This window comes from Macrobrachium nipponense, chromosome 10 (assembly GCF_015104395.2).
Source record: "Macrobrachium nipponense isolate FS-2020 chromosome 10, ASM1510439v2, whole genome shotgun sequence".
Classification (NCBI taxonomy): Eukaryota; Metazoa; Arthropoda; class Malacostraca; order Decapoda; family Palaemonidae; genus Macrobrachium; species Macrobrachium nipponense.
Window position 1 is genome coordinate 27585280 of NC_087204.1, and position 21407 is coordinate 27606686.

Below are 21407 nucleotides of genomic sequence, written 5' to 3' on the forward strand. Positions count from 1 at the left end.
TGACCATGTTGACTAATAGTGCCACTGTACAAAGGCAAGCCTCAGTGGTTGTGTACCCTGTAGTTTGGTTTTGTTTGCTACTGAATGTGATTTTTTGGTATATATTTCATTGTTATGAATTAACTTTCTTATTTTTATATTATTTTTGCTGTTAGGTATATATTCTTACCTCTACAAGGACCTAAAGGACCGTCTAGTGCTTTGCAAAAATACTCTTCAATTAGTGCTTCCCATTGGGAATTTCCAAGTTGAAATAAGTGATTATATTCCATATTTTCATTGTGATTGACCCATCTCGTATCAAGCTCAGTCTGTTACAATGGTGCATGGGCTTGGCCCAATTCTACTGCTTTCATTTCATGTTGTATTGAGTTTTGTTCTTTATTAATAGACCTTTACATTATCTAGGTTAGCCTGAGGTCTTACATGAAAGGTGGGAATGAAAGCAGGAAAGAGTTTAAAGAAATTGTTCAGCTAAATGGGAACAAATCAAGCAGAACAGGTGAATAGTAAAGGAACTCCAATGCTATAGGTACATCTTGTAGCATTTGATCAACCTGTTAGGTTTAATACGAATGACAGATTAGGAACATACAGCCTGTCCGTTGGATGCTGAATCTTTAGTTTAGAGTAGTGAGAGGTTATCAATAAATGTGTTGGAAGTTTACAGGACATTTAGCAGCAGGTACATACTGTACTAGACCTGGTAAACATGCACTTGCCCCAGAAAATAGGCTTAAAAAGTTACATAGACTTGTGCAATGTCTAACTCATTAGTAAATGCAATATACTTGTATCCGAGTGTTTCGTCTACATTTATGCACTGCTTCACAATCTAATGATTTTATAGCTTTTAGTAGCCAAGTAACATAACAATTATCATTGGTAAAATTATGTGTAGTTTTTCATGACCAATTAGAAAAAAAAAGTTATCTTAGAGCCACTATAGAATGTCCAATCATTCAATCTTTAAATCAACATCATTCCTTGGTAATCGCACTCCATAAACTATAGCTAGTAAACAATCTGATTTACTGAAGAAAGTTGTGATATCCTGCCAGACTTCCTTAACTGATGGTAATTGATAAGACATAGGTCAGCTATTTGAATTTCATAATTTGATGGCTACAAATCCAGAGAATATCATTCTCATTGACATGAAGTTTTTTAACTTGTACCTCTGTCCTGTAGTCTGATTTACCATAGGCTGTATGTTGAATGCATGGTACCTGCGAGAAATTACTATACTAGTTGATTTTCTCTCTGTCTGACTTGAGTATCCATAAATCACTTTACGTAGTTCTGTGATTCGACCTTGGATACAAACATTATTGCCATTACTTCTCGAGGTCTTTCATGTTCATAACACATTGGCTTGATGCAACTTCTTTCATTTATGCTGTTATTTATTCACCCTTTTGGATTCAAGTGACATCAAATGAATTCATACAAGTGTCATATCCCTTGAGATTCTGATGTCATCCATAGAAAAATAAATTATCCAGTTTTATGTCAGATAGTATTAGGATTGCAGGTGAATGGTGTTGGCAGTTTAGTTTATGCAACAACAAAAATCATGCAAGCGTAAATGATGTGAATGAAATTTATTTTACTTTATGGGGCATAAAGAATGTATACATTTCTGTTCTCAACTAGCTTTGGTCATCTTTCAACTTCAAATTCATAAGAAAATTAACATTTTATTACGATAAAAAAAATTACAGCAAGCAATAAACATAAGTTATCTTTAAACTCACGAGCAGTGAGCCAGAGCAGAATATGCCTGATCACAGGCAAGCTTGGGAACCAAACATATCATTATACTTGGGCTATTAAATTTTACTTAAAGGAACACTGCTTATGCCAGCCAAATTCGCCTCTGAATATAAATAAAAATCTCCTCCCAGTCTGTAGAGCTCCAAAGGATATCAACATACATTATATATGGGATACTTTTATTTGGCTATCAATAACACAAATTTCACATTTACTGCTTTCTACAATTTTTAAAATATTCAATAAAATTACACTAAGCACAAGACATCTGTGTTATTGATAGGTATTTTTAATGTCAAATGAAAAACTATCCAAAATTTCTTAAGAGTATTTCATGTTTTAATCATATGACAATTTATTTTACCAGTATATCATTAAAAAAGTCTTAGCTACAATTGTTCACTCAAGATGACAGAATTATGAAAACTTTGCAACAAAATCCATACAACCATTTACAAAATTTGCATCCCCTCTGGTGGTGGGAATTGTGATCGGGTGAAACTATTTAAATAATAACTGACAGTGAGAAAGGACACCAAAACAGTGTAGTACTAGTTTATCTCTGAAAAGTGATGTGCCTTAAACTTCTGGGTCACCATTTTTTTTTTTAGAATGAAATGGTGGAGAACACTTCAAAGCAAGCCATATTAAATGAAAAAAACTTCAAATCTCAAGTGAACAAAAAAAAAAATATTGGGTATCATTTCTGTTCAAGAAGAATAAGAAACAAAATAGTACAATATGTATTTTGATGTTCAAACACTACACAAATCACACTGAAGATAGTGTTCTAGATTACAGTTCTAGAAATCACAGTTATTGTCACAAAAATAGTTATTTTTTAAAAAGTGTACAAACTTTTATGTAGTACGTAACTTATATTCATAAATAAAAATATTAACTCCTACCTTGGTGCACCTTGGAAGTCAAAAGTAGAATTTTGAACAAGACTAAAAGTTACAAATTGTATAAATCTACCCTAGGGGCAGCCCACAGAAAACAGGAATATGCCTGCAGTTTTAAAGCACATATTTGGATGGAATGTATTTATTTTTGGCTGAAAAGCAATTTTGCAAAATTGTACTTATGGGGTCAGTTTCACCTAAACTACTGTGTTTTCTTGCAGTTAGAATTGAACAATAACAAGCTTTCATGTTTTGTCTTAAAAATGAAAGTTTGCTACTGCTATAACTGGCAAGTAAAATAAATGGCAATGACAGCCTCCTGTCTAATCTTTAGTAGTTAGCAAAAAGAATGCATAAGTTTATAAAAATATTTAAAACCTCCCCCCCAGACATTCACAGAAAAAAAGGGGGGGTTTTCAGGGCGCATAGTTTATATTTTTATAAACACTTCATATTTCAAGTTACTTTATGTACAGCATATGTGAGTGTGCACACTGATTAAAACTTGCATAAACTTTATAAAATTCTTAACAACTGCACCTAGCAGCTTCAAAACTATAAATCCTGTAATTTAAGTTCCAAGTGAACAGCTTACACACATTAAAAATGTAAAGAATTTAAAAAAGTAAATTGTACTTTTGGAATGCTTAAATCTGCATTGCATTTCACTATAAAAATTAGTTCCTTACAATTAACACACATTTCTGCAATACATGAATTATGATCAGGACACAAAATGTATAAAAATACTTTACTTAACTATTTCTGTACGCCACATCATGATAACCTCGTATAATCACTTCACAGCCACACAGAACAAATGTTCAAGCTAACTAACTCATACCAGCAAGCTATCTGCCTTCCATCTATAAAAAAAAACCTACAATGGCTATCTGCCTTCCATCTATAAAAAAAAAACCTACAATGGAAGTGTACATTCTGTGAGGTTAAAGTGTACGAATAAAGATTACAACTAAAAATACTGCCCAATATGTTAGAAACAGCGAATGAATTCATTTATAATAAATTTCATAAGATATTTATAGGAATCCATCAAGGATCTCAATCTATAGTTATTCCTGTGCTTACATACTGAGTACCGGTAATTACAGTACATAGTTTTCAACGTGCACCATTTATCACAAAAGCTCTCGAGACAATGGTCTGCAATTTTCTGTGGCAATCCTTCAAATGAAGTTCCTTGAAAAGTTAATGATAATGAACTTTGGTGTTTATGTAAGTATTACTGATTAAGAGGCAATCATTACATAATCCAATGCAATATAAAAATTCAAATGTGAAAGTCTTTTGGCTTGGCTCAAGAATTATACTGACTGGCCAGTTAAAAGTTGAAACTGATTGGTAAAGAGAAATATATTTTACTTTTATTTAATTACTATTTATTTACTATCACAAAATCCTCGGTAATCACTGCCTATTAAAAAGTTTTATCATATATACCTTTGTATAAATATGGAAAGCCTTTTAGCTATGTATATGCATAGAAAATATGAGGTCAGCTCTTCACTTCTCCCAAAACAGAAGCTTCCAGTCTCTCAACTGCTGTTCCCCAGCAACGACGATGAGCATCAAGAGTGCCGTGATCAGCCAGACGACTATCAAATATATGGCAAGCATAGTCTTGCGGAAAGTTCCTCCCTGAAAAACAAAAAAAACTTTTCAGCTGCAACAATGACTTTGTACTGGAATTACTGTAACTATGCCCATAGGGGTGTTACCCCTTTTAGTGCCAAAAATGGCACACCACATGGTTCTAAGTTCAAAGCACTTTACCTTTGGTACTAAGCGCACTCGTGTTCGCTTTATGCATTTCATTCATTTCCTGTAGTCTCTTCTCACTTAGCTGTCTCTTGACTCCTTTACCTTGTTCCATTTTTACCTCTCATTCAGGTGAGCCCTATTAGAGTCTAGGATTGTGTGTCTGCAGTGTTTGTTCAACTAAATTACAGGGGTATAATTATATTAACTACTACTACTACTACTACCGATCTATGGAACCTAATAAAATAAACCCTACACTCATGTGATTTGAATTTGGAGGCCAAAAATTATCTGAAAATAATTAAAATAAATATAGACAAAAATGTTGTCCAGATAACAAAGGATGAAATACTTGTAAATTTTGTTTATAGTAAAATACAAAGTTGACCACCACACAGAATTACTGTATTTAAAACTATTTTTTCGTAAGTTTGTCTGTTCATTGCCAAAGAATGAAAACAAAACAATATTGTATGAGAAAGCTGTACCCATAACATCATTACTGCTCGTAATTATGATAAGAGCAAAGGCGACTATTGCACATACACGATGAATGCTCTGATGAGAAACAGGTGAGTCATGCCAAAACAATTATCATCACAGAGCGATCACAAGATGGAACTTTTTTGACAAAGATCTTGACTAGTACTATCTTTAATTATTAGTTAATTTTACTACTGATGAAGAGATTTATTTTTTTTTCCTGAGAAGAATAATCATATATGAAAAGGCACTGTCCACTTGTAATTCGTGCAGTCAAATCCAAAATGATCAAAGGAAAGACTTGGTTTTCAGGAAATCACAACAGCATCAACTTGTTGAACTTTAAGCTTTGGTAGAATTACTGGCAAACTCTTTCCCACTGAGAACAGACTGAAGAATAGCAAGCAAGTTACTAGAAGTTTATTAACATTTCTTTGGGGTTGCGTAGAAAAGTGGTTTTGTATGCTCTTGACATCATTGTAGGTCTATTATAATGTACTAATCAGATACTTCAGAAAGAACCTGCAGTGTTTTGTTGAAATAGATGTTACAATCACACTTAATTAATTTCAGTTGCTATTTATATTTTGTGTTTAATTTCATACCCATTTCCTGTTTGGTTACTGAATGATAAATTGATATATTTATGGTCTCTCAACTATGCAGAAACACTCCCAGAATAATAAGAATGAATTTACTCACTGGAGCATCTTCTCTCTTGTCAACAGGGTGAAGAGGACTCCGACTGCCATTCATCTCTTTCAAGGGGAACACATTGTTTGATTTATCTCCTCTGGAGTCACTGATGCACTGACCAATCTGAAGAGTGTATAATTAAATTATTACCACATTTTTTGTGTCAATTTTGTAATATAAAATGATTGTCCTATTTTGTCCGCTGCTATTGAAATTTCTTCTTCTCAAATTACTGAGGTTAATTTGTTGTTACTGTATATAAAATCAAACTACAAAAATTATATGAGGCTAAAAATAAAAAGTCAGAAATTATCTAGGCCTCTATTAAGAAACTAAGAAGGCCATTTAGTCTACCACTATATGGTAATAAAATCAAACATAAAATACTCACGGAAAGAATGAGGTGAACGATGCAATGGAAAGCTATGAAGATGATCAGAATAAACCATGTCCACTTGGGTGCGTGAATGAGGTCAAATCCAAAGAAGATGGCTGTCAGGCCCAAAATTTGGGCGCTGTTCCCCACAAACCAATGCAGCCAGTTGAAGATTGGACGCCGCTTGTGAGTGGGGCTACAGCGACACAGGGCCATGAACGGTTGGATGAAACATAAGCCTGGAAGATATACAAATGAATTAATGCATGAAGCTCATTTGAGACTATAAAATTAACAATGATGGTATTGCGTAAAAATGTTTCACTTTAAACTATCCCTTTCTGTGAGTGCGTGTATGATTGAAGATGTGCTTTTGCCACTAAGCTAACATTTGCTCAACTCCTGATTTCTACTGTAAGTACTAGGCCAGCACAACGAGTTGAGAATATCCTCTTAATACTTGAAGTGAAATTTGGCATCAGAAAATAAAGGCAGAAGTATACACAAGCAGATCTGTAATTCATACAAATACAGGCAGTCCCCGGGTTACGATGGGGGTTCCGTTCTTGAGACACGTCGTAAGCCGGAACATTGTCAAAAATCCTAAGAAAACCTTACTTTTAATGCTTTAGGTGCATTCAAAACTATGTAAACTGCATTCTTATTGCATTTTTCATAAAAAAAACTTTAAATATTGATTATTTTGCAGTTTTGGTGTCATATTTCATCTGCCAGATCAGCATTTGTAGGCGTCGTAACCCTGGAAATAATTTCTGATGAATATAACTGAAAAGCGTCGTAACCTTGGAACGTCGTAAGCCGAGACAGTTGTAACCCGGGGACTGCCTGTATATTGTTGTGTATTTTATTCCTTCATCTTTTACCATTATATGCCAACTGAGCTTAGTTTTATTCAAACTGAAAACTTCAGGCCTCACATGAATTATATGGTATAAATCTCGATGAATTACAACATACCTATAGAAACTATTCCAATTATAGGATGAGGGTTCTCTGAAACAGGATCTTCTGTCCATCCTCCTTCATAGATAACAATGAGAACAAATCCTGCGATTGTCAGTCCCCACGTCAAAACCATGAAAAATCGATGGAACTGCAAGGAGAGAAAAGTTAAAATAAAGTCCTCCTAGCAATATATCACGGGTGTAATGCACCAAATTTTGAAGGAAATATAAATCACTATTAAAAAACTATAAAAACAATCCAATAAAAGCGAGCTATTTTTATATATACCACTGAAATCTTTGAAACCTCTCGATATGCAGATGAAGTTGAAGCCACTTACATGGAACCACTGGTCAATGCCGCAACATTTATTGTCGAGCCAAGTCTGCTTGTAGTACCGTGCTAAAAGAATGCCACATGAGGCAGCACACACCCAAGCCCCAATCATGAAGCAGGCGTGAAGCTTCAAAAAGAGATCACTGCTGCCACCGCTTTCTAGGGCTGCAAATTCCGCCATAGAAGAGGTACTGGCTGATACTTCCCTTGCCTGGTGATAGCTAAGTTTGTCTGCGGATAAGTGGGACGAAATTTACCATAAGAAATTTCAGAATGATATGGAGTTGACTTAAGTGCTACTCCCTTCTCTTCAGTGATACCACAGCCCTTTCTGACCCTCTTTCTTTGGAGATTTTGGTCCTTGGCAACGTAAAAACACCACACAAACAAACAAAAACAAACTTTTTTCCCAATCAATAAACTCCAGTGATACACGCCATACATCACGGAGTTAAGAGTAGCATAAAGACGGATGCAAAACATATTCATATAATTACAGTATTCATGAAATCCTCAATTTAAAAAATACCAATAGTTTTTTCAATTTAGTGTACTGCTTTGTTCACTTGATTTATCAAACGTCTGACTCCAAAAATATGCTGATAAAGAAGGAAAAATTGCGGCATAACATAAATGCACACATGCTGGAATGTTATGCAAACTGACAATACAACGTCAAAGAATATTCTTGTGACAGCATGCAACCTTTACCATCTGCCATATGTAATGATGACCCTTTGGGTCAGCAACCTAAGACAGCCCTGGAAAAAACCTGGCCTTAACTATCACAATTTATTTACCAGGTAATTCTTTATTGACTATTATAAATACTTCAGAGTAAAAAAAAAAAAACCACCAGTAGCACTGCACACCAACCATGGATGAAAAGATAACTTCTTTTCTTTGAGTGTATATTGTGGATAGGGGGATTATCAGCACAAACGGCTAATTATGGAAATCCCAGCTGTGGCAAATCCAGAGACGTGAATTTCTCAGAGAAATACCCAATAAGAGAACAGCTTTCTTTTAAAAAATCAAAAACACTTGGTAAATGCTGTTGGTGTGAGCTAGCATTCTAATTTTAGAATTCATACCATGGCTTTCTAGAGAGCTTGGGAGAAACTTAGGTTGGGGATGACTTCGTCATTTTGTCTAAAAGCAGCATCGTGCTTGAATACTTATGGGAAGGTTTTTATCTTGCGTAATGTGACGAGACCTAACACTAATTAGCCAACTGTGATGTCCAAAAAGAAGTCATGTATATTTAGTAAACATTGGGCACCATCATGTTTGCCAATATTGTGACATCGCCTTAAGATATTATTGCGTGGAAGATTTTTCATCATCATAAACACTTTTCTGATCTCAATGCTTACTCTTGAGGGGCTTAATAATAGTATGCAAGAAAAATATGCAGGTTTTTCTTGTTTTTGAAACACCACTACACTTAACTCATTTCACCCAAGATATAATTTTTACATAAATGTTAAATTAAAGTACTCTTAACTTTAGCACTGTATAGCATCTGGTATTTCTTGTCTGTAAAAATAGTTATTTTTGACAAATTTTATACTGAGTAGCAGCATTATGGCGTACCAGAGAGGGAGCTCTTTCTACCTGTAAATGATTTTTCCTGGCAAAAATTTCCTTAACATCAGAGCAGTGGAAATGGAAAGCAAAATGAACATTCCATTGATGGTACTACAGGAAACCAAACATACGTACTTGAACTTGCTGGTCCCTTTGCCAACATGATGTGGAAACGTTCGGCATCCAGGTCGAAGTTTATATTTTTGACTTGAGTCATGGCCTGTCGTATGAAGGAGCAGTAGATACGGCCATCAACACCAGCAGTTTTGATGTCAGAAAGTCCATACTTTGTCTGGTGGAAGATAATACGCAAAGAGAAGTCTTCTTATAAGATCTCAATGTTGCTTCTTTGAATCAAAATATAATTTTATGAATATAGTATGTATTGTCATAATGTTTCCTTTTCCAAAAAAAAAAGAAAATTTTATGAGAGTACAGTCGACCCATGGTATTCGCGGGGGGTTAGTTTTATCAGAAAAATAAAGCGAAAGTGAATTTTCCGCAAATAATATGTATAAGTATATGTTCATGAGAGAAATCCTCGAATCTGGAACCGCGTTAATTCCCTCATAAGAAGTAATCTCTATTTGGCGTTAAAAACTCAGCTTATTACATTTACAATTATGCAAAAATCTTGGGCATTACTTACATTACTCAGTATTTCATTGGATTTCCCAGCATTGAATCCCATGAGGACATCAACTGCTCCATTAACTGATGCACAAGCCATGACACTGTCATCTCCCTGAAAAAAGGTCGATAAAATCATATACCTGGAAGGATTAAAGTAGAAAATTGTCAGTTCATTTTGGGGTACTAATCAAAAGCCAGTCTCTTGGTAAAATTAAACAAATTTATGAACAGAGAAAATCAATTTTTTGGAGGCTGATCAAATTCCATCTAGTAATATAGATGCGAACGATACTCACTGACCTAAATAATGCTAGCGTTATTATCACAGCACAAAATACAGTACTTATTTTCTACTGAATATCATTAGCATGGACTCACCCAGTTTTTCTCATATCTTGATCTAATGACAGGTGACAGCTCAAGTCATCTTGACTGGCCGTTTGTTGATATGCAAGGAGTTATCAACACAAAAACTGGTCTTTATTTCCCATGAACAGTGAAAGGGGTAGGTAGTACCTATATCTTACCCTTAGAGCGTAATGCAAGGGTAGTAATTAATACAGTAGACTTACTGGACAGAAAAATACATGAATCTACCAGTTATTATGCAGCATGTAAGGTTTTCAGGCCACAGCACCTCAGGAACTATATATTTCCTGTACTGAACATTTTTGCTTTATAAGAGAAAAAAATGAAAGGCAAACACCGGAGCGCTGACTTCATTATATATATATATATATATATATATATATATATATATATTATATATATATATATATATATATATATATATATATTATATATATATATATATATATATATTATATTATATATATATATAAATATATATATATATATATATATATATATATATATATATCTATCTATCTATCTATATATAATATATATATATATAATATATATATATATATATATATATATATATATATATATATATATATATATATATATATATATATACAGTCTTATAGTTCACTTAAAATTTTACTGAACGCACAAATAATGCATGGCAGGATAGTTTATAGTAAGTGAAAAAAAATACACGTAAGCTATACTATAAAGTGTTAGGAATTACTTGGAAACCAAAATCTAACAAATGAATAACGTAGAGCTGATGATCATCACATTACGTTTCCTGCGCAATCAGCAATCTATCTCACCATTTTTTGGTCATCGGAGAGGCCGACTGCAACATATCCATTGCTTCCTGCATCTCCCATAATTTCAAATCTATACCCTGAAGAAACTTTGGCATAGGTCGTTAGCATCTGACAACTGAAAAATATAAAATTGCTTTATTACAAAGGGGAAACTAAAAAAAGCATCGAAGGAAACAGGTTAACGAAACTGGTCATATTCTCATCGAAATTTTCTGATCCTCTCGGGTTACATCATGAGCCTAAAAACTTGTGAAACTCATGGTAAGCTGGTCCATCTCAAACATTATCGTGGATCAAGAATAGCTTTATAATTCTACTTTGATAAAATGTTCCATTTTCCACAGTTACTTAAGGATACTTTCCTTAACAAGGTTGTCCAGGAGAACTTTCGTTTTGAAACTCCACAGTGCAGTTTGGAGGATTGATGCTGTTACTTAATATCAACTTACAATGGTATGGGCTGGAAATGCATACCAATAAATATAACTTCTTGTGAACAACGAATCAGAACATTTCAGAACACTGCTATGGAGAACTTAGGCTACAGTGAAACTTCCATTTGTTTCCTAGGTACAAGTTAGTTTACACCACAACTGGAAATACCAGTTAATTGATGGTTATCACACGAAATGAAAGGCAAAACTTACTTCTCTGAGTCTTCACATCCTGATGGGTAGCCATAGCAGCCCTTATTGGACTTGCAGCCGAGGTAGATGTTCTGCATTGTGTTCTGCAAACTTGCAACCCCCTGTGCGAAGTGAAGTAATCAGTGTCATTTCACATTTTGTCACTTAAACCTCACCCCCTATTCCCCACCCCAACAACATTAAACCCACTCCCTGAGCAATGCGCCCTCTGGAACTATTTAACTGTTGATATTTAAAAAAAAAAATACCAGAATCCATTGAACTACAATGAGTGTTGAGTGGCCAAAAATTAAAAGGTACAGCATATAGACCAAGATACTGTATGAAATAAAGTGAAAGAAGTGTATCTACTTCAAATTTATATACAAAAATACAATTTATAGTTTAGAACAATAAAGAACTTTTATCATTCAAAATATTTTAAGACAGTTTGACAAGTTTACATTAAATTCCATAAGACAAGGAAGTTCACAAAGATAAAATTAAGAATAATATCATTTAGGTAATCATTTTATATAATACTGTGCATGTTGTGCCTGCAAATAAAAAATAAACAGTGTACTGTATAATAGTGATTCAATCAGTCTGAAATTACAGTTGTTACAAATCACGTGATTGCAATTACTACAATAAAAAGCGCGATGAAGTATAACTATTAAGCTTTACTGTACTATTCAAGATATATTTACAAGTTCTATGATACAAAAAATGAAAAAATAAAAATGAACAAAAGGGATAAAACATTTGTTTAAAATTATGTTATACAAACAATTATCTGATGATTTGTAACAAATATTACCAAAAACTTAAATTTTTTACCACAAGCATTACATTTATATAATATATATATATATATATATATATATATATATATATATATATATATATATATATATATATATATATATATATATATATATATATATATATATGTGTATGTATATATATATATATATATATATTATATATATATATATATATATATATATATATATATATGTATATATATGCATATATATACATACATATATATATATAATATATATATATATATATATATATATATATTATATATATATATATATATATATATATATATATATATATATATATATATAAGATGATGTTGTACACAAATTTTTAATGTTATTTTAAGAGGTAAAAGTCATTGGCTGTCAAATGTTAAAAACAATGGTCTTGTGTCAAAGAAAATAAACAAGGAATGCATTGTAATAAAAAAACATAAAACATACCACACAATCACACATACACACACACACACACTACACACGCCAATCGTGCAATATGGGTCTCCCTCCACCATGGAAATATTTTCTATTCAAGTCTTTCAAAACTGACTTCTCAACCTCTAATGGAACACGTGCATTTGGGCTCATTAGTACTATATACAAATGAATCTACTATCTACCTACTGACGCATGCTGTTACCAAGTCCGCGTAGCCTACAGTACCAACAACTGAAAGCAACCTTATTTCCTTACAATGACCGACACCGACAGACTGCCAAGACGAAAATCTCAAAATACTGGTCTGCATACTGGTGATGTTGAAGCTGACTGACTGTTTCAATTTACCTCCACCGTATAGCTATGGTTGTCAAACAGCTTTGTAATAACTGTTGAATTAGTTTGTTAGACTATGGATACGTGGGTACAATAATTCTGAGTAGCACAAAGTAAAATGAACACAAAATATTTATAGTCACTACAATATTACAAATTTATACGTTACTGTTGTAGTTATCAAAGCAATGTTCTAAATACAGATTAATAACATCTTAAGATAAACTGTCAGGAATATCTTTGGTATCAGTAAATCTTTAAACAAGCAAATGCAGCACAACTGAAGCTACAAACTTTATATAATTTGATCAACAACCCTAAAACATTGCAGAACTTCAGAACAAAAAACTCATCCTTCTAGAGAGACAGTACTAACGGGAGGCAGATTTTCAATGGGTACTCTGGGTGAAGTGGCCTTTGGAGAGGCTGTCGTGGTAGTAGTCTCAGCGGTGGTAGCCGGCGTCGTCTTGAATCTTCCCGCTAGGCCGAACCTCCTCCTCGTGTTTGTTCCACTGCCTGGTACATTTCTCTCGGGTTCGGGAACTTCAGGTTCGTCTTCTGCGGGACTACTCTCAGTAACACTACTACTAGTGGGGTTATCAGTGATGCTACTAAAACTATCTGCGGTGGTGGGTGAGGAGAAGGAGGAGGAGGAGTTGTTGTTGGAGGAGAAGGAGGTGGAGGAGGAGGAGGAGGAGAGAGGGGAGGAGGGGGAAGCAGGGGAGGTGGAGAGAGATGGGGACGCGGGGGAAGATGGAGAGAAAACGAGAGTGGGAGTCAGGACACTACCCTCGCCCCCATTTGTGGCCACACCATTGTCATTCTCTACTACAGGTATATCTGATCCATCCACACCAGGAGCATCAACAATATTGATGACAAAGTCACCGGGGTTCTCCGGAGAGACTGTCTCTACTACGTCTGGGCTTACAGAAGCTGAGAACTCGGTTGTCGTGGTAGTGGTGGCGTTGTTTGTCGCTGCTGGCACTGGAACTGGTGCTGGAACTGGAACTGGAACTGGGGATGGAACTGGAGCTGGACCAGGAGCTGGGGCAGGTGGTAACGCAGCAGGTCCTCCTTGGGATCCTGGGGCCTTGGTGATGGTCACCTTCTCGGAGGTGACACCGACCCAATACGTGTCGTAGGTCTTGACAAAGGTACCCCTGTGAATGAAACAGATTTTTTTAAACAAACTGTAAAATATGCATGCATTTTGTATAATGAAATTTCCTTGGCGCACTAGAAAAACATTAAACCAGTGGTTTGTGGATCCAAAGGCTTTCTTATTTTTTTCTTAACGCAAACTGTAAGAAGACTTAGGTTCTTGACATAACTTCATCCCAAGTTTTGCACTGCACCTTATTGTTAGTGGGTTAACGAAAGTATCACAGTCAATCTGATTCGAGATAAATAAGTATCATTACCAACATGGTAAATATATATATTTTTTAAATCCAGGTACTTGAGACGTACCTTTGAAATATTTACTAGATTTGTTGCTGTATGGGGCCACATATACTTAAATTCAATCTCATGTACTGGACTTCTTTTTATCACATACCTACTGTCAAACCCCTCTTCTACTGTCTTACGGACGTTCAGCCAGTGCTTTGCGCTACAACCTAAATCCTGTCATTTATTCATTCACAAAATTCGCACATAGTAACAGCTGTAGTACTGGGGGGCAAGAACTCAATGTTAACGCATTCTCCAGTTCCCGAAAGTTCGAATCACGCTTATTATTTTTATGTTTGTCTGCGCTGTAGGTTTCACTTAACTGTGTTCCGACAGCTGTCATCCTTACAATAAAAAGTATATATTTTTTCCAGTTAGTGCCAAGGAGAACCAACACTGCCTTACTCTACTTTTATTAAGACGTTTTGCTCAAAATCTACCGGACTTGATTTAGTACTTATTAATTTTCACTCCACACGACTACAATTTGTCTTGTCTCTGAATCTCTGTTAGGATGCTAGCATGTGAAAATGCCACAAAACATTTAAAATCTTTTATGCATATGACAATTTTCCATACCTCTAGTGACTCTGGGAGTATATTCTGAACTGGGTCTAGCCTTTAGTTTCTTAAAAGACTCCGTGTTTCCGTTTGACAATTCTTCATATTTATACCTTTATTGACCAGAAGGGTTCTTTCTGGCACTTTTAGTCTTGTTTTCTTCGTCCATTCATCTAACCAGAAGTCTTTATCCTGTCTCGAAAGCTTTCATCATGAACCACCCTAGAACCTTGTTCCTTCAAGACCTTTCACACACTCATTTTGTACCTCGTTGGACGAGTGGTTTATATGCTCGCCTACCGCTTCGGTAATCGCGAGTTCGATTCCTCGCTCTGCCAACGCGGAATCAGAGGAATATGTTTCTGGCGACTAGAAATTCATTTCTCGATATAATGTGGTTCGGATCCCACAATAAGCTGTAGGTCCCGTTGCTAAGTATCCCATTGGTTCCTAGCCACGTAAAATGATCTAATCCTTCGGGCCAGCCGTAGGAGAGCTGTTAATCAGCTCAGTAGTCTGGTTAAACTAAGATATATTACCTTTTTACACACTCAAACAGAATATAATTTATTTGTGTAATAGAAATGTACATGCCTTATTTACATTCATTTTTCAAAAATAAATATTAAATACTGTTATTAGTTTCTTCAGTACCTGTAAATACGAACTTGAAACACTAGATTACCACGAGAAAAACAAAATCTGCTCCGCACTCCAGATCGGGAAAAATTTACCCTACTATATACTATAGGCTTCAAATGGAGCCAAATATCTACAACGTACACAGAATCGAGTGCGGATATGGCGTTACGGTTGGCGTGTCTCAAACAATCGAATCCTCTATTTGTAACCAACTGGAAAAACGTTTTTTAAAATTGTCTTTCGAACGTGAATCGTTTACCTCCAAAGGTCGAACATATTTTGAGGAAAGGGAGAAAAAGGCCAACATACCGATCGTGCGGGAAAATAACAAGACGCAAGTCTCGTGGTAATAATTATTTATTATTGTTGACCTTTAGTCTTGCGACGACATCTTAAAAAAGCATTAAAATATCTTTAAAAGGAAGATTGCATCTTTTCCTTGGTAGTTTTATTCCTTTTATGGAATATAATTCACAATCGTGAATAAAATTACAAAGTAGTGACTTAAAATCTAAAATGGTAAAATGCTCGCAATTTTTTTTCTTTTCTTTTTTGGCCTTTGAATCAATTCTCTTGGAACCTTTCTATCTTTGCGAGGTTTGATGTATTGCGTTTTCATTGTTATGCCTCCAAAATCAACCTTTCTTTGGCCTCTTCTTTGCTTCAGACCTGGGCTAGAAGAGGACTGGATTAAGGCACAAGCTCCATTGGCCTCAGGTCTTGGAAATGCCTTAATGTTTCTAAGGGAGATTTATAGACTTTTTAACGTTAAGAAATTACCATTAACATTTAACCTGAGCGAGCCGAGCTGACACTTGTTGAGAGAGAGAGAGAGAGAGAGAGAGAGAGAGAGAGAGAGAGAGAGAGAATCAATGAACTTTAAATTCTTGACAAATAATTACGTCGGCATTTTTTGTTAATAATAAAAAAGAAAAACAGAGTCGCGAAGAGTCTCTTCTTTTCTTCACAGACAGACGCGCAATTACTGAGAGATTGATGTTTTTGCTTTCCTTCTCTCGGACTCTTTTAAAAAGAGTTGCGTCAGTCAACAGTATCCATTAACCCCATTTTACCTGTAACACCTTCTAAAACATGATGGGTGTGATCATCTTTGGGAGGGGCCGAGAATTCCTTCGGAAAAAAAATAAACCATGTCGAAACATCCCATGACCTTCATCGGCGTTTCGCATACTATACGAAAAATAACGAAACTGCACTTACTGACTAAAATACTACAGGGTGTCCATAAAGTCCCAGTGCCATTACAAGTATTTCTTGCTCAGAATGGTACTGGGACTTTATGGACACCCTGTACGGTAGAGAGAGAGAGAGAGAGAAAAAAAAACAGCTAATTTCGAAAAAAATATACTCTCTAGCTTTCATCTTTCGTTTCCCATGTAAAAAATGAACAATATTGCACTTATAATTGTACTTAATTATTCAAATATACAATACTAAAAGCACCTTTATTATCTCATCGTTCAGCCGATGTAAGTTTATCACTGCGAAATTTGGTTATGTATAACTGTACATGTTAGCAGTGTATGTCTGTATGTCTGTATATGACAGAGAATCCTATTTTGTGTTTCTATTCATATTAGTGTTAGCCTGGTACATCAAGTCATTGTCAAACTGGACTCTCTCTCTCTCTCTCTCTCTCTCTCTCTCTCTCTCTCTCTCTCTCTCTCTCTCTCTCTCTCTCAATGATTTTCAAAGTCTTCGTTTCTGTGATTCTGTTTGTTCAAGAACGTGACCATGCGACAGAAGGTGACTATCATTGTTGCTCGTCTTTGAAGGGTCGTGGGAAGACTCTAATGGAGTCTTTCTTGAAGGTGTGTTATTTGATTTGATTAATTGAGGGCTCATCCCATGATACGAATCTTTTATCAAGAAATGTGCGCTCTGTCTTTCTCTCTCTCTCTCTCTCTCATATTTTTACTGTACATTTTTAGGTCAACACTCGCTTGTCTATAAGGAAAATTGGTTTAGTTCCAACAACTAAAAGCGTTCAAGATCTCTCTCTCTCTCTCTCTCTCTCTCTCTCTCTCTCTCTCTCTCTCTCTCTCTCTCTCTCTCTCATATTTTTACTGTACATTTTTAGGTCAACACTCGCTTGTCTATAAGGAAAATTGGTGTTGTTCCAATAACTAAAAGTGTTCAAGATTCTCTCTCTCTCTCTCTCTCTCTCTCTCTCTCTCTCTCTCTCTCTCTCTCTCTCTCTCTCTCTCACATTTTCAGGTTACCACTCGCTTGTCTATAAGGAAAATCCGTTTAGTTCCAAATACTAAAAGTGTTCAAGATCTCTCTCTCTCTCTCTCTCTCTCTCTCTCTCTCTCTCTCTGTTTTTTCTGCTAAGGTACAATTCCATTTAATTTCGACAAAAGTTTCCCATTTATCTCTTATTTTCTGCAAAGTTTTTCGTTTCATCTAATCTCCATTTCTTTCGTTATTCTTTTACATCTCACTATGATAATATTTCTGTCCCTTTCACCGTCTATCTAATCAGCATTCAAACAATCTCGCGCTCACTTACACAAAATGTTGGCACCTCTCATTGTCTGCATTTAAATACTGTGTGGGGCAACGCAAAATGAAAGTGGGTGATAAATGACCAGAGGAAGAATAACTCCGGCATTTTCATGCAAATCATGACGATGCTGAATGCGTTCGTAAACGGTCGAATTCATTTCCATGAGTTTTAATCCTTTAAGCATTTATTTAAATGCTGTTGTTTTTAATTTTGTTGTTGTGAAATAGCGACAAAGCAGCATTTCATAAAGGAGTAATAGAAGGAAAAAGTGGCATCTCAAAAAGTAGTAATTATACAAGGACAAGACAGCAATCCACAAAACAGTGAAAAAGCGACAATCTTTAAAACAGTGACAGTGACAAATCAGCAATCCATAAAGCAGTGAAATAGCGGCAAAGCAGCAATCTTTAAAACAGTGAAAATGCGACAAATCAGCGTCCATAAAGCAGTGAAATAGCGACGAAGCAGAAATCTTTTAAACAATGACAGTGACAAAACAGCAATCCATAATGCAGTGAAATAGCGACGAAGCAACTACAGAGCTCTATATATTCTACCGTCAGGACCTCACAGCCGAAAGTGAAAGTGAGAGACGAGAGATTGTGAAGGAGGCGGCTCGACCTATATGAACTAGTTTTCATAGGGGACCTGCTCGACACGCGCGCTCTACTCTTCAGAATTCAAGTCGAACACGGTTCTTAGAGAGAGAGAGAGAGAGAAAGAGAGAGGCGAGAGAGAGAGAGAGAGAGAGAGAGAGATAAAAAACAGTCGAAATTTAGATTGGGATTGAACACAAAAAATCAGATAAAACTGTAAATAGAATAAAAGCAGAAGATAAAGTAGTGAGAGAGAGAGAGAGAGAGAGAGAGAGAGAGAGAGAGAGAGAGAGAGAGGAAAATGTCAAATATAAGTAGAATTATAGTGTAAAGATGTACGGGATAACCATACTGAGAGAGAGAGAGAGAGAGAGAGAGAGAGAGAGAGGAAAAATGTCAAATATAAGTAGAATTATAGTGTAAAGACGTACGGGATAACCATACTAGAGAGATGAGATGAGAGCGAGAGCGGAGAGAGAGAGAGAGAGAGAGAGAGAGAGAAAGTAACACTCAAAGAGCGATGAAGTATAATTATGCTGGAAGGGAAATGAATGGGGGGAGAAAAAGTAATAAGGAGAGAAAGTAAACTGACAGATAAGAATATAATTAAGGTCGCATCGAGATGTATGGGAAAAGCATTGTGAGGAGAGAGAGAGCGCGAGATGAGAGTAAGAGAGTATATGATGAGGGAGAGAGAATGAGCGAGAGAGAGAGAGGAAAATATTTAAAAACAGGAATGGAAAATAAGATCTAATAATAAATAGTGAACCTAACAAAAAGAAGAAATGACATGTGAGAGAGAGAGAGAGAGAGAGAGAGAGAGAGAGAGAGAGAGAGAGAGAGAGAGAGAAGGTATAACCAAGTGACGTCACATTCGTTGCACGTAATAAGACTAATTGAACGGTCCAACTCCTCCGAAAAGGTGCAAGCCACCACACGCGCGATGCCCTTCGAGATGGTTAACCCCCACAAAAGCACCAGGTCCGAAGAGGCGTGACGAACGAACCCCCTTTCGAAAAGGTTGCAGAGTTCTTGTTCTACAGCTACGGTTAGAGGTTAAGAGGCAGCACTTGGGGAAAAGAGTGGTTGCAGAGTGTTGCGTGTAAGGACTGAGAGAGAGAGAGAGAGAGAGAGAGAGAGAGAGAGAGAGAGAGAGAGTTTAAAATAATAACAACAAAATGGAAGGTGAAATAAGCAAAACAGTAAAAATAATAAAAATGGAAGGACAGAAAGAACGAGAGAGAGAGAGAGAGAGAGAGAGAGAGAGAGAGAGAGAGAGAGAGAGAGAGAGAGAGAGAGAGAGAGATTTTTTAGTCTTAATAAGGTTATTTGGAAGATAAAATAAGCAAAGCCGTAAAAAATAAAAAATAGAAGGAGAGAGAGAGAGAGAGAGAGAGAGAGACCGTATCACAATGTAGATTACAGGAAAGACGTGGAGAGGAAGGAAACAGAATGATCTCTGAACCTTCACAAAGGGCAACTAGTGATATACAGTCAAGGCACTCAATCAGCCTCTCTCTCTCTCTCTCTCTCTCTCTCTCTCTCTCTCTCTCTCTCCTCTCTCTCTCTCTCTCTCTCTCTCTCTCTCAGCTCGTGACAGCCTCACGCACGACCAGAGAGGTACTATACTGACCCACCTTCTAAGATGAACCAAGAAACTGACTGATATCTGTCTGGTCGTCTACGAAGAGCGAGATCTTGACTGATTTACTACGAATGATCTAGATGCCCCGATCTCTCTGATAGTCTCGGGCGGTTGGGCCCTAATCTAAACATACCTCTAACAACACGGTTCCAAGGTGGGCGGGGGAATAGGGTAATTTAGGGGTGCTGTCACGTGACGTGAAAGGTGAATGGGTAGAGAGGGTTAAGAATGGAGGGTAATCACAACGGTATGACACAAGAATGAAAATGCGTACAAGTGAAAGGAACAGATAGGGTTGCGAAAATAAAGTAAATGAGATCATGATAGAATGGAACAGGCATGAAAAACAAGAGTAACGAGACCAGGTTCAAATATGAAAGAGGAAAACGTTAGTAGAGGCAGACAAATTATTCATAGTAAGCAGAAAGATGTGGAGAATTAATGAAAATAATGAGTAAGTAGAGATGAAATTCAGGAAAACGTAGATACATGTCAAGAACCGACTCTTGAAAAGCTAAGACAGTATTGTCGAGTGGATAACAGTCAACAGTATGCAGATGCAAAGACAGAAAATGGAAAGAAGACTGAACAAAGCAGAAGCAAAGACAGAAAATGGAAGTCAAACTGAACAAAGCAGATGCAAAAACAGAAAATGGAAGTAAGACTGAACAAGGCAGATGCAAAGACAGAAAATGAAAGTAAGACTGAACAAAGCAGATGCAAAGACAGAAAATGGAAGTAAGACTGAACACAGCAGATGCAAAGATGCAAAGACAGAAAATGGAAGCAAGACTGAACAAAGCAGATGCAAAGACAGAAAATGGAAGCAAGACTGAACAAAGCAGATGCAAAGACAGAAAATGGAAGTAAGACTGAACAAAGCAGATGCAAAGAAAGAAAATGGAAGCAAGACTGAACAAAGCAGATGCAAAGACAGAATATGGAAGCAAGACTGAACAAAGCAGATGCAAAGACAGAATATGGAAGCAAGACTGAACAAAGCAGATGCAAAGACAGAAAATGG

General features: G+C 36.0%; 1 protein-coding gene across 2 annotated transcripts in view; it reads right to left on the minus strand.

Annotated features, from left to right (window-relative positions):
* Positions 1-1938: 1938 nt before the first annotated feature.
* The window catches only part of LOC135223508 (putative ferric-chelate reductase 1 homolog), a 117296-nt gene continuing 97827 nt past the window's right edge, over positions 1939-21407 (minus strand). The window contains exons 4-13 of one of the 2 annotated variants that reach the window (XM_064261953.1): positions 13886-14117; positions 11372-11472; positions 10725-10839; positions 9560-9655; positions 9046-9202; positions 7325-7551; positions 6997-7132; positions 6034-6257; positions 5649-5765; positions 1939-4340 (exon numbers count right to left, since the gene is read on the minus strand). In XM_064261953.1, coding sequence (XP_064118023.1) covers positions 4206-4340; positions 5649-5765; positions 6034-6257; positions 6997-7132; positions 7325-7551; positions 9046-9202; positions 9560-9655; positions 10725-10839; positions 11372-11472; positions 13886-14117 — 1540 coding nt within the window. In that variant the 3' untranslated portion in view covers positions 1939-4205. Of the gene's footprint in view, positions 4341-5648; positions 5766-6033; positions 6258-6996; positions 7133-7324; positions 7552-9045; positions 9203-9559; positions 9656-10724; positions 10840-11371; positions 11473-13330; positions 14118-21407 lie in introns of both variants that reach the window. The other variant, XM_064261952.1, reaches the window with a different exon arrangement.